General features: G+C 36.3%; 1 protein-coding gene across 8 annotated transcripts in view; it reads left to right on the top strand.

Annotated features, from left to right (window-relative positions):
* The window catches only part of UBR5 (ubiquitin protein ligase E3 component n-recognin 5), a 100,111-nt gene that overhangs the window by 6,768 nt on the left and 80,428 nt on the right, over positions 1-12,915 (top strand). For 7 of the 8 annotated variants that reach the window (XM_088149063.1, XM_088149066.1, XM_088149065.1 and 4 more), the window contains exons 2-6: positions 7,378-7,422; positions 8,378-8,459; positions 8,613-8,689; positions 9,450-9,569; positions 11,141-11,330. In XM_088149063.1, the coding sequence (XP_088005189.1) occupies positions 7,378-7,422; positions 8,378-8,459; positions 8,613-8,689; positions 9,450-9,569; positions 11,141-11,330 (514 nt within the window). The remainder of the gene's footprint in view (positions 1-7,377; positions 7,423-8,377; positions 8,460-8,612; positions 8,690-9,449; positions 9,570-11,140; positions 11,331-12,915) is intronic. The other variant, XM_088149068.1, reaches the window with a different exon arrangement.

Genomic DNA, 12,915 nt, shown 5'->3' on the forward strand with positions numbered 1-12,915 from the left:
GTTATAAGACTGAGTGGTTAAGGGATACTGGGAAAGGCACTTCACAGGAATCCTGAAATACTATTTTGTCTTATGTAAAAAAAGCAGAGCACTCATATATGAATACATGCTGTTCTTTTAGAATCTTTTCTAAGTTCTTGCTAATTTGGTTAGAGAAATTGCATTTTTCATGTGGCTGTGCTAAATGCTTGCCTGTTGCATATTACTCACTTGCTTTTTGCACACTTTTATTCTAAAATTAATAAGCCTGTAAGGCTAAAATTTGAGCAGTTAGTACTGAGATATTTTTCCAGGCAATTATTTTCAAGCAACAAGTATTGATTTGGACTATGTTAGATTTTCTCATTCATAAAAGACCAAATAGATTTGATTCAGTCTATTGCAACTCAGCAGCTCTTGTATTCCTGTTTTCTAACTTCTGTTCAGTTACAGTAATATACTAGGCTGTTGTGAGGTATTCAGAAAAGTTTGTGTTTATTTCATATTCCCATTTAGCTTATCAGCTGAATCAAGGAATGGATGCTGGGAATTGCATTCCTTGACTGAGTGGCCTTGACAGTGGCCTGTCAGAAATTTGAGAGAAGCTCACAAACTTTGGTTAAATTTTGGTATTGGTGGTTCTTTCATAGTAGCTTCTTTAAATTTTGTGATATGTCTTAAGTCCAGAGAAAGCCTAAAAGTGGTCTCCATTCTATTAGCATTTATATATTTATTAGATGTTTGAACTGCTGCAATATAAAAACATCCAAAGTACAACAATATAAACTAAGAGTGAAACCATAAAAACATTATTATTATTAATTTAATTTAAAATTGTATCCCAATTACAGTTAATATTTCAGTGGCTCTGCATTCATTAAAAACCCTCCAGAACAGCTCTATTTTAATCAGCTTCTGGAAGGTCAGCAGGGTTGGGGCAAGACAAACTTCCTCTGGAAAGCTGTTCCACAAAATGGGGGCCACAACAGAGAATTATCTCCTTCTATACTTGCCCCCCTCCCCAAAAGTTTTATAAGTGGTTGTAGTGGCCTGTCAGCAATTTTTCCCATACTGTTAATTGGTCAATTCTGGTTGAAGGATATCCTGTTGCCAAGTCATATAAGCACTTAAAATTGTGCCTAGAAACTTGTTGACAACCGATGCTGGGCCCCAAGGATGAGGGTAATATGTACACGGCATCTAGTACCACTTAGCGGATGGGCCATTCAGAAATCACCATTGGTACAAAATTCTGTCATCAGTATGCTGATGATACCTAATTATCCATATCGACCCCAGACCAACCAAATGATGCCATCAAGATTCTTCCACAGTGCCTTGCTCAGGGCGCTCTTTGGGTCTGGATGGGGAGGAACAGGCTTAAACTAGTAAGACTGAATGGCTGTCAGTCTTGGGACTTCCAAATCTGTGGGTTTACCATCTTTGTTTTTGAATAGGGTAGCACTTGCCCACATGGGGTCCCTTTAGACTCTGGGCTCTTTCTCAAAGTGCAGGTAGCAGCCTTGGCTAGGAGGGCCGCTGCACATGTCCATCTTGTGTGCCAGTTGCACCCATTCCTAGATCAGGAAGTCTTATGGTCACTCAGTTTTTGTTGTCTTCCATCTGAATTATTGCAATGCACTCTATGGCTGCCCTTGAAGCTACAGCTGGTCCAGAATGAAGTGGTGTAAGTAGTTACGGGGGTTCCTTGGTAGATCCATGTAACACTTCTACTTTGCAAGATTCACTGGTTCCCATTGGGCTTCTGGGTGCAATTCAAGGTGCTGGTTGCCTCTTACAAAGCCCTTCATGGAACAGCGCTAAGTTATTTGCAAGATAGCTTGTCTCCAGTTATTTCTACCTGTTATATGAGGTCTGATAAGGTGGGCATGCTCTGGGTCCCTTCTATCAAACAACATAATCTGATGAGACTCAGGAAACATGCCTTCTCTGTCACAGCATCCGTCCTATGGAATAGCATCTCCCCTGAGATTCAGATGATGCTGAGCCTTCTGGTCTTTTGTAAGGTGCTAAAACCTGGTTCTTCCCCTAGCCAGTGGACTAGCCTGCTGGTGGCAGCTAGATTGTGTAGCCTATGAATCATCCAGGTGTGATGTATTGTTTTAATTGTTTCTGATTATTTATGGTTGTTTGTAATTGATTGTTAGCTCCCCAGAGTCACATGGCAAGTAGACAGCCATATAAATGGCATAAAATATAAGTACATAAATCCACTATAAAGTGTAGTTAAATTCCAATATCTCATAAGTTTATTTTTTCCTCAGTTGAGTGGTAATACGCTTCTAACAGTCATTTTGGAAAATGCTTTTATTTAGATTGATTCAGAGGTCATAAAAATGTGTAAGCTTTTAAGAACTCAAAAGCTCTTCATCCAGCAAGATGATATAAAAGTAAACTGAAGGGGAGGAGGGAAGAGAGTAATTTGTATTAAGTCACAAATTTTGCATGCTAAACCTTAGGATAGAAAGTTAGTGAAAACAAAAATTAAGTTAAATCTGTGGTTGCAAAAAGGGCTGTTGGAAGGAAGAAACAAAAAGAGATTGAAAATATCAAATTCAGTTCCTTGGATGAGATGCATAGGTTCTTTGCTAGGTGGTCCTCAGCTAGCATGCATAGCACTAGATTTTCCCTTCCTAAAGGGGTCCCCTTTGTTAGCAACTCTCTGCTTCAGGGCAGTAGATCTTGTAGCCCAGGGAGCAGGATGTTGAAATCTTTGGACAGAGATGTACCATCTAGGGAAGTTTTTCAGCAACCTAGTCCTGCAGGGAGAGCTAGAAGCTGGTGTTACCTTCAGCAGCCTCTCCCCCAATGGGTGCTACATTTATCTGTAGAATGTTCTTGCAAAATGTATTTACTTCAATTCTAAGTAAATTTGCTCAAACATTTATGTTTCTGATTTCAATTCTTTAGTCCTCCCCCCCCAAAAAAACTATAAATGTTTATACAGGTAGTTCTCAGCTTATGACGACAATTGGGACTGTAATTGCCATCACTGAGCAACACAGTTGTAAAGTACGACATCATGTGACCGTGTTGCTTAGTGATGGCAATTCTGGCAGTCCTGGTTGCCATCATTAAACGAGGACTGCATAGGTCTTTACGTGAAAACCTCACGTGACTGCGACTTCCGACTTCCTGCTGGCTTCCCCATTGACTTTGCTTATGGGAAGCTGGCAGGAAATGTTGGAAATCATGATCACGTGACTGCAAGAACACTGCAGTGGCCAGAACTGTGAGGACCCATCGTAAGTACCATTTGTTTAGTGCCATTGTAACTTTAAATAGTTGCTGAACAAATGGTTGTAACCCGAGGACTACCTGTATTTGCCTTGCTGGGTAATATATAGTATGTATGGAAAACATTCTTGCTTAAATTTGATTAAACTTCTATTGTGAATATATGCGTTAATTTTGCCATTAGTACATATTCTCCAAATTTGAATTCCCAGTCTGATATCTTTGGTAACATCTCTCTTTTCCAGTGTACTAAATTTGTGGCCCTGAACATGTATCTTAGTAATTTTTTGTTTTTGTTAATATGTTTTGAAATTATGCCTAGTAAGAAGAATTGTGGTTTCATTACAAATTTGATTTCTAAAATTCTCTGAGTAGTGCTATGTATTTCTTTCCAGTACTTTTGAGCTTTTTTATATGTCTACCACATAAGGTAAACATATTTTTTAAAAGTTTTTTCTGAGAACCAGATTGAAGTGATGGTTAAGGTACTGACTAGAAACTGGGAGATGTTGAGTTCTAGTCCTCTCCTAGGCACAAAACTGGACTGGGTGAGTTTGGACCAGTCACATTCTCTCAGCCCAACCCAACTCATAGGGTTATTGCTGTGGGGAAAATAGGAGGCAGGAGCATTATGTACACTTCTTGAGTTGGGATATAAATCTAATAATAAATTTAAAAGTTTGTGTTGTAGAATGTAAGTGGAATAAATGATAAAAAGATGAATTAACAAATGAAATAAAAATACATTGTATGTATAGATCTGAATGAAGGTAGTCTGATTTGTGCAGCTGAAGAATACATTAAGGAAAGTAAATGTGTAAGTTTAATAATGAATGAAATGGCTAAACTGTGTATCATTGAATTGGTGACATGTAGGTTATAGGTGCAAGTGAAAGTTGGAATCCATACACTGGTGATAGTTGTGTGTTATGCTCCAGGGAATGGTGGTAATGGATATCTTAAAGATAAATTTTGGAAAACTTGGTCAACGCTCAGAATGAATGCAATCTAGGAAAAAAATTCTTACGGTGAGTGACATGAATGGTTGGGTGGCAAGAAGATAAGAGTATACAGAAAAAGTGATGGATCATTCACAAGACTGAGAATTGTGGCTTGGAAGGTATCTGTTTAGCAAAAGGTCTGTTTCTACTACATGATTTAAGAATAAGTCCTTGTATATGTATTTAAGGCAAAGGAATCAGTATATGATAGCAACCAGGACTGCCAGGATTGCTGTCACTAAGCGATGCAGTCATGTGACATCGTGTTTTACAACTGCATCATTTAGCGATGGCAGTCTCGGTCCCAATTGCCATCATAACCCGAGGACTACCTGTAAATGATAGTAAAGTAAATGAATAGAAAGTAAAAATCAATGAATAGAAAAATTCTTTAAAAATGCTAGGTGAATGTTGAAAAATCCCAGGGATCTCATACTCCATAGCAGCCCCCTGCCTGCCTGCATTCCATAGTGTGTGTGTGCACACCTATAGAACCCCCCTGCCTGCCCATGCACCCACCCATGACCCTCGCCAGCTCACTTGTACTCCCCAATGTTCACTTGCACCCCTGCTGGCCTCCCGTGGCACCTCCCCCATGGCACCCATGCACCCCTTACCTGGGACTCCCTCCTCTTCCTGCTTAGCAACCTGCCCAGTCCTGGGCTTATGACAGCAGCCAGGATTGCCGGGATTGCTGTCACTAAGCAATGCAGTCAGTTCATTTACAACTGCATCACTTAGCGACAGCAGTCTTGGTCCCAATTGCTGTTGTAACCTGAGGATTACCTGTAAATGATAGTGTCCAAGTACAAATCAATGAATAGAAAATTATTTTAAAATTCTAGGTGAATGTTGAAAAATGGTAAAGCTCCAGATGTATATGATATCACTAGAAATCTGCAAAAATAGAAAAGTGGTTTGCTTATGGAATCTCAAGTCTGTTCACTTTCTTTAAATCAATACTTTCTATAAATCAACAAACATACAATAAATACAGTTGTTCCCATGTTTTGTGCATATGGGGTGTTGAAGATTGGTTGCTGAATGCAGTAAGAGTGATACGGAACTAGAGAATGCTTATTAATAAATGGAATGCTTAGCAGATGGTTCAGCATTGAGCAGGAAGTAAGACATGATTCTGCAATGTCCCCTTGACTTTTTAATAATTGTAGGGATAAATATATGAAAAATGCTTGTGACATTTGAGGTGTTTTAGTCGGGGACATGAATATATATTAACTTTGAATTGTGGATGATGCTGTACTGTTGGCTGAGAATCTGAATGACTTGTAAACAATATTAGATTGTATGATGCAATACAGAGCATGTGCTTAGAAAATAATTTATTGAAGACCATAGTAATTGTGCTTGACAAGGAAAATGGAGTGTGTGTGTGTGTGTGTGTGTATTTTTTTTTCTAGTTTTTCACAAACATGAATTTCAATAGTGTTTACATAAAGTTAGAAAAATAGATGGAGAAATTTTAGGATGTGCAAATGCTGGCAAGAAGTATGTTAGATAGTATGTGATCTGTGGTGGGTAATTAGTTAATGTCAAAAGAAGCTAAAAATGGCTGCATATAAAAACATGCTTTTGCTCACTTTATTACATGGAAGTAAGAATCAAGTATTTTAAGAGAAATATAAAAGATTCTTAGTTGATTCGCATGTTAGCCCATCCGTGGATAAACTGACGCTTGAATTCTTAATGAAAATACCATGAAAAATGTGCCACCTGTGGATAAACTGACCCATATTTTTCATGGTATTTTTGTTAAAAATTCAAGGGTTTGCTTATCTGCAAGTATATACAGGATATATGGTTACTTTAAAAATGTATTACAGTGGTACCTCGGGTCACGAACGCTTCTGTTCACGACCAATTCGGGTCACGAACAGCTCCGTTCACAAAATTTTGCCTCCGTTCACGAACGCTGGAACGGGTGACGAACAGGATCCGCGGCCATTTTCCCTCCCGTGACACGTGGTCGTGGCTTCCTGTATGGAGGGGGACTCTCCCTCCAAGCAATAACCGCCTCCCCACCCGCCTTCCTGTCCTCCACACCAGAAGTCGCGTCGAGCAAGGTTAGCATTCTCTCTCTTCGTGCTGTACTTTGTGTCATATTTTTGTGGTTTAAAAAACAAACAAACATATGGTTCAGAACGGATTAACTGTAATTACATTGAACCTTATGGGGAAATTTGATTCGGGACACGACCAAATTCGGTTGGTGACCAAATTTGGAGGGGTCAGAACTGATTAACCATATTTACATTGAACCTTATGGGGAAATTTGATTCGGGTTGCGACCAATTTGGGTCGCGACCAGAGTCGCGGAACGAATTAAGTTCGTGAACCAAGGTACCACTGTACTATATATATTCACGGATAAACCAATCTGCAGATAAGCCAAACACAATTTTTGGGTGCATTTTAGCACCTAAAATTCTTGGCTTACTGCAAGTATATAGGGTAAGTTGAATGCAGTGGGAATAAAGTATTTAAGAAGTGTGTTTAGTTAAAAAAAAAAAAAAGGTAGGATCAATAAAACATGGATGCTGAATGAATGTAGACTGAATACCAAAATGTGTGACCAGTATGAAAGAACTATGCTGAAGTGGTTTGGACATACATTATAGAGAAAATGAATGAGGATCAGGTGGCAAAACAGATACATGAAGCAGTAGCAAATGAATGAGGAGGAAGAGGATGACCAAGAAAGTCATGGTCAGGTAGAATTTTGAGGCCCTTAAACAGAAGTTTAAAGGATACAAGCAGCGTGTGAAGCAATGTATGGACACAATAAAAGCAAGGATATTTGCCAGGATAAACTGGTATAGAGAGGTATAGTAAAAGTTGTTTGTGTAAACTAATTTTAACTGTTTCTTTTTCTTATGCCTTAATTTATTTGGCTTGTTACTTCTTAATCCTTTTTTACGCTTTGCAGAAAGTTCCTTGCCCTGAAAGGATGTGTATATATTTATGTATATGAATGTTACTTAATACATGTGATTTGTTCTGACATTGTTACTAGGATTCCTGTTCAGCTACAGTTCTGCCTTATAAGGTTTCAGAAAGCACATTGTGCTGATTGATGCATGCTTATATTTGCTAAAATATGCGTTGTTTCCTCTTACAGGTTAAGAGAAGTTTCAGAAAAGCTCAACAAGTACAACTTAAATAGGTGCGGAATCTTTACTGTTGCAATTCTGAATTTATAATTTTGGTGTCTTAAAGATTTTCAAACTTATTTTTCTACCCAGCTATCTAATTGGGTGGGCAGCTGGGGGATGAAGGAGAAGCAGGTGTCTGTATCCAGGTGGCTGTATGTTTGTGCTGAACTGTTCATTGGAATCCAAGTTGATTACAACTGGAACGGGAAGGTTTGGTTTGACTGGTTTGGATGGAACTAAAAATGGACTGCCATAATATGGCTTGTAGCCACTATGTCTTGAAATCTTTTTTGTTCTGTATATGGAAAAATCCTCAGATCTGTGATACTTTGAGTTCCTCTGTAACAAATGGACAGAGATTTGTGAAAAATAAGTACGACTGAACACAGGATGATAACGATATCCCTTTATTTAAAAGTAGGTATTTCCTTATTAAAGTTGAAAATATCTAATTGAAGTACTAAATAAAGTTCCTTGTTTGCTTTGAACTTTTTCTTCGTTTTTTAAATAATTTTTATTAACAGAAGATCTTAGAAAGATTTAAAAAGAACTACAGAAACGTAGACGAAATAGAAAAAGAAAAAAGATTATAAAAGAGTAAAAGAAAAAATGAAGAATAACAAAAAAGCAAGGAAAAGCTATTTAAAGAAGTGACTTCCGAACTTCTTTGCAGCAGTTACCAAACATAGCAATTACTATTCCCACCCTCCCATATTGCCTATCATAGTTCCCTTCTTCCCATAAACAAACCTTTTTAATCAATAAATCCTGAAATCAGCAGTTCATTTTTATCCATTTCCAGCAAAAAGCCTATAAAGGGTTTCCAGAAGTTTTTCTTTGTTTTTTTAAATGTAGCAATTGAAAATAAATTTTGAGGTAGCAGTTCATGTTATGTCAAAAGCCACTTATTTTCTTTTATTTCTTAAGAGTGTTTCACTCATGGGATTTTTTTCTCTTTTTTTTCAGCCATCCTCCTTTGAATGTATTGGAACAGGCAACAATTAAACAGTGTGTAGTGGGACCAAATCATGCTGCATTTCTTCTTGAGGTAAATTGCACAAATTAGGCTGCAGTTAAAATATCCTGATCATATAACTAAATTTGGTTTTCCAAGCTTAGAGCAACTTAGTAATTGCTTAGTGTTAATACTGCAATTTAAGTATAATGTTGGTTTAATAGACACTTTCTTTCTCAAATTTAGGATGGTAGAGTCTGCAGAATTGGCTTTTTAGTTCAACCAGACAGATTGGAATTGGGTAAACCTGATAACAATGATGGGTAAGAACTACTTCTGTTCTGTTTTTATAACAGGTATCAAATATTTTAATCCACTTTGTTTTTAAAGTTACTGGTTTGGATTGTTAACAAAATTGAAAATGAACATGGGAGATGGGAGAAAAATATTTTGAATATTTTGATGTACTTTTCAGATGCTTCTATAGATGCTAGTCAAAAATTAGTTTTAATCTATTTGTATATTAAATAAGAGCTGAATCTTAAATATTAAAAAGAATTTAGATGTTCTAACCAACACTGGTTGCTGAATTGAATAGTCTTAATTGAACTGAATTGAAGTTATATTTTCATTTACAATATTACCATATGCCAGGATATGTTTTCTGGATCCACGTTTTTATCTGGCTCAACATAGTTTTTAAAAGGCTATAGAAGTATTACATTAGTTCAAGTCTGGGTTTAAGCAGGGGTTTGAAGTTTGACTGTATTAATTTATGATCTAATGCATAGTAATTCATTTGAACACATACACAATAGTTTCACCATAAGTGTTAATATTAATTATTTTTGTAATAAAACATTTTCTCATAAAATAACTGTATTGGCATGCTTTGCGTGCTTTTTCTTTTTTCATTTTAGATTGTCATATCCTTTAGCTAAGCTTTGAAGATTCCCCAAGGGTGTTGCTTAAGCTGGTGTGTTACCAGACTAAGTCCCTGAGAATTTAAACCTGGGATTCCAGGGTTTGTTTTTAACCCATTTGGGATTGTATTGTGACTGATCTACCATCTTTTACTTTCAGTTCAAAGTTGAGCAGTGGCTCAGGGGCAGGAAGGACATCCAGGCCAGGCAGGACTAGTGATTCCCCATGGTTTCTGTCTGGTTCTGAAACTCTGGGCAGACTGGCAGGCAACACCCTTGGGTAAGTTTTGATAGGGTTGAGGCTGCAACCTGTTTGTATACCATACTTGGTTATGTGTGAAGACGCATAACATCATCTCCATATGTATGAAGACCATTCAAATGCAGCAGTGGTTTAGCTAGGTTTTTTTGAATGCTGTTGAGCAAGATTTTATATTTCATCAATTAAACCTAGATTTTGAAGAAATATTTAATCTACTTTAATAATCAGACAAGACTGCTGCTGTTATAGGTAGTTTAGATTTTTTCTTCAATAGTGATAAGTGTTTTAGGTAAATAGTTTATTTAAAATGTCCTCATATTTTTCCATGCAATACTAGTATTAAAAAATACACCTAGAAAACCTTTTAGGAGAAATGTTTGAAGGTATGTTTTGTTTTGCATTCTAATTTATTGTTGCTTTTTCTTGTTAAATAAAGCTAGCATGATTTATAAATAATCAATGATAGGCATTTCTAGTTAAGATTGTAACTAGAATCATTTGAAACATGTTTAACTTCTGTTGTTGTGTTGCTTTAGAATAGTTCGCTCAATTTCAATATAGTTGTTAAAATATATGAGCAGCTGCTAGAATAGATTATTTTGCATGTGCTCTGCTCATAAAAATGATTTAAAATGATCTTGGCTAACATCAATGGTTTTTACATTTTCACTAAGAAAACATTTTAAAACAATCACTGATTTTCTAGAAAAAAATGAATATTCCTGAGATAATGTGTGATTTCTTAATATCTGTGCCTAAGAAGATATTTAATATGGTAACAGTTTAAGCATATGCTATGTTTAAATTCATTTTTAATTATTTGTACACTGATAATCTATATTATGAAAGTCAGTGCCGCATCCACATGTGAAAACTTAAGCATATTGCCATATACGTATGTATGTATGTACGTTGTATAGTGTTGCTTTGAACAATTTCCAGAACTGGCTGAAACAGAGGACGTTCCCCACTAAACGGGGCCCTCAATGCTCAGAGCAGATAATAGGGGATAGAAAAGGAAAAGGACAATTTGTTCCAGTAGTAGATACAGTTTTGCCACCAGAATTACTTTATTATGTATAATCTAAAATAAATACCAAGAAGTGCCCATATTGACAAGTTATATATGAATCTACCACTCTACCAGCTGTACTAGGGGTGGTTGGCAGTTTTGGGAAGTTAATCTTTCAAAGTGCACAGCTTTCAGTTTGGAAGGTTAGCTTCTAGAATATTGTCAGACTATGTCTGAAATAGGAAATGGAACATTCCAGAATTCTTTGAAACATATTTATTTATTTTCTTAGATTTCGAGGCCACCCGCCTCTAAAAAGACTCTGGGCAGCTTACAGTTTAAAAAGAATACTTAATATATTTTGTTTCTGAGATGGTATGTTTTGTGCATACTTAATCTTAACACAGACTGTGAAGTTTCAGAAGTGTTTCTAATCTTTTGCAAAACTGTAGAATTAACTTTAGTTAACAAATAGCATCATGTGGATAGTATGTTGTAGACAGCAGTTCAGAGACATGATAGCTTTAAAAATAATTCAGAAACATTGATGCTCTGCTTTTAATTTTTTTTTTTTCAGAAGTCGATGGAGCTCTGGTGTGGGAGGAAGTGGAGGAGGATCATCAGGTAGATCATCAGCTGGAGCTAGAGATTCGCGAAGGCAAACCCGAGTTATTCGAACTGGACGTGATAGAGGATCTGGCCTATTAGGTAGTCAACCACAACCGGTGATTCCAGCGTCTGTTATCCCAGAAGAACTCATTTCACAGGTATGAGTCTCCCTTATGATGAATATTTTTAAATTTCTGTGGCAAAGAAATTGGATGTATCATTGAGTAGTTTAAAAAATTTTCTACTATTTCATACACACACATGATCAAATCTCTTGCCTGCCTGCCTGCCATTTTCCCTTATCTTGATATACAGTATATGCACACCAGCTGTTCTCCCTCAACCTGACACCTTCTAATAGCACTGGAGCTGCAAGTTTAAGAATTGATAGCTAGTATGGACTGAAATATTTAAATCAATTTAGTTACTTGACAATTCCATTAGAAATAAACAGCATATCACCTAGAAGTAATTCTGTCCAAATAACTGCATTTATTAGGTAAATTAAAACCTCAATAGATAACAATCTAAACTTAGATATCTATGAACTTTAACCATTTTCTAAAGAACATAAAATACACACTTTTGAAAAAAGCAATTTCCATTGACAGATTTGAAAAGAATTTAAAAATTGGCTAGTTACTGAGTATTTCTCAGGTTATGTTTACTAGTTTTGCTTGACAATAGCAGAACTTGTCACTCAGGCTTTTGAAAGTATCTTCTTACTGCAGGATTCTCAGAGGTAATTGTTATGAGATTAACTATTCATTCTTGTAATGCTGTTGGAAATATTTCTTCAGATCTTGCTGACTTCTTTGCTTATATTTTTATTTTTTCTCCTCCAGGGCTATGCATTTTTCTTCTTCCTTTCTGTTTTGGTTTCCAAAATGGAACAATTAAATATTATTTGTCCATTTTGTTGCTAATTTTCTGTTGATAAACTGAACATGCAAGTACATCTTGTAAATCAATTATTTTACATATGGATGTACAGAATATAGATAGGGAATATAGGTTAACAGTAGTCACAAGAACTCATATTGATGAGGTTACATATGTCTTTCCTTATCTCTGAAGTATATATATTCATTATTAAATATAAAGCATTATAAAATATTAAAATAACTATTTAACACATTTAAATACAGAACATTAAAAATATTAGATAAAATTCCATTTTGAAAAAGCAGTTGGAGTAGCAGTTTCAGGCTGCACTCAGACTCTATCAAGGAGAGTGTACGGCAAATCTTGTAGGACAAAGAGGTTTATATCCAGGATTCCTCTGTGGGGCAGGCATTCTCATGTCTCCCAACTACTTTTACCTCTAAGTCAGATGAATATACCAAAGGACTGAAGAAAGAGGCAGGTTCTTATGGTAGGTGACACAACAGTTTTGAACTAACTAGCTTTCAACATTTTTTAAAGTTAATTGGCACAAGAGAATAAACATTTTCTTGAAATGTTGGTGTATCCATGCTGTTGGAGATGATGTGGAAGTAATTGAATGATGTTAGCTTTGCAGAAGGGGGAGTACCACTCTTGTCAGCTCCTTGGATAGGAATCCTGATTAGTTCACATAATTGTCTATTTTGACTCCTCTTATAGAACTGGAATGCATCCTTCATCTTTCCAAAAGCTTGTTGGTTTTCAGCAGCCAGCATCCTTACCCTGTAGCTGTAATTCATCTTGAATAGTCAATTTGCCATGAAAATGAACTTCCGCAAAAGTTGGCAGTATAAAATA

This window comes from Python bivittatus, unplaced genomic scaffold (assembly GCF_059951505.1).
Source record: "Python bivittatus isolate LINGU-HERP-01145 unplaced genomic scaffold, Pbiv_v1 ctg000590_np1212, whole genome shotgun sequence".
NCBI classification, from domain to species: Eukaryota; Metazoa; Chordata; class Lepidosauria; order Squamata; family Pythonidae; genus Python; species Python bivittatus.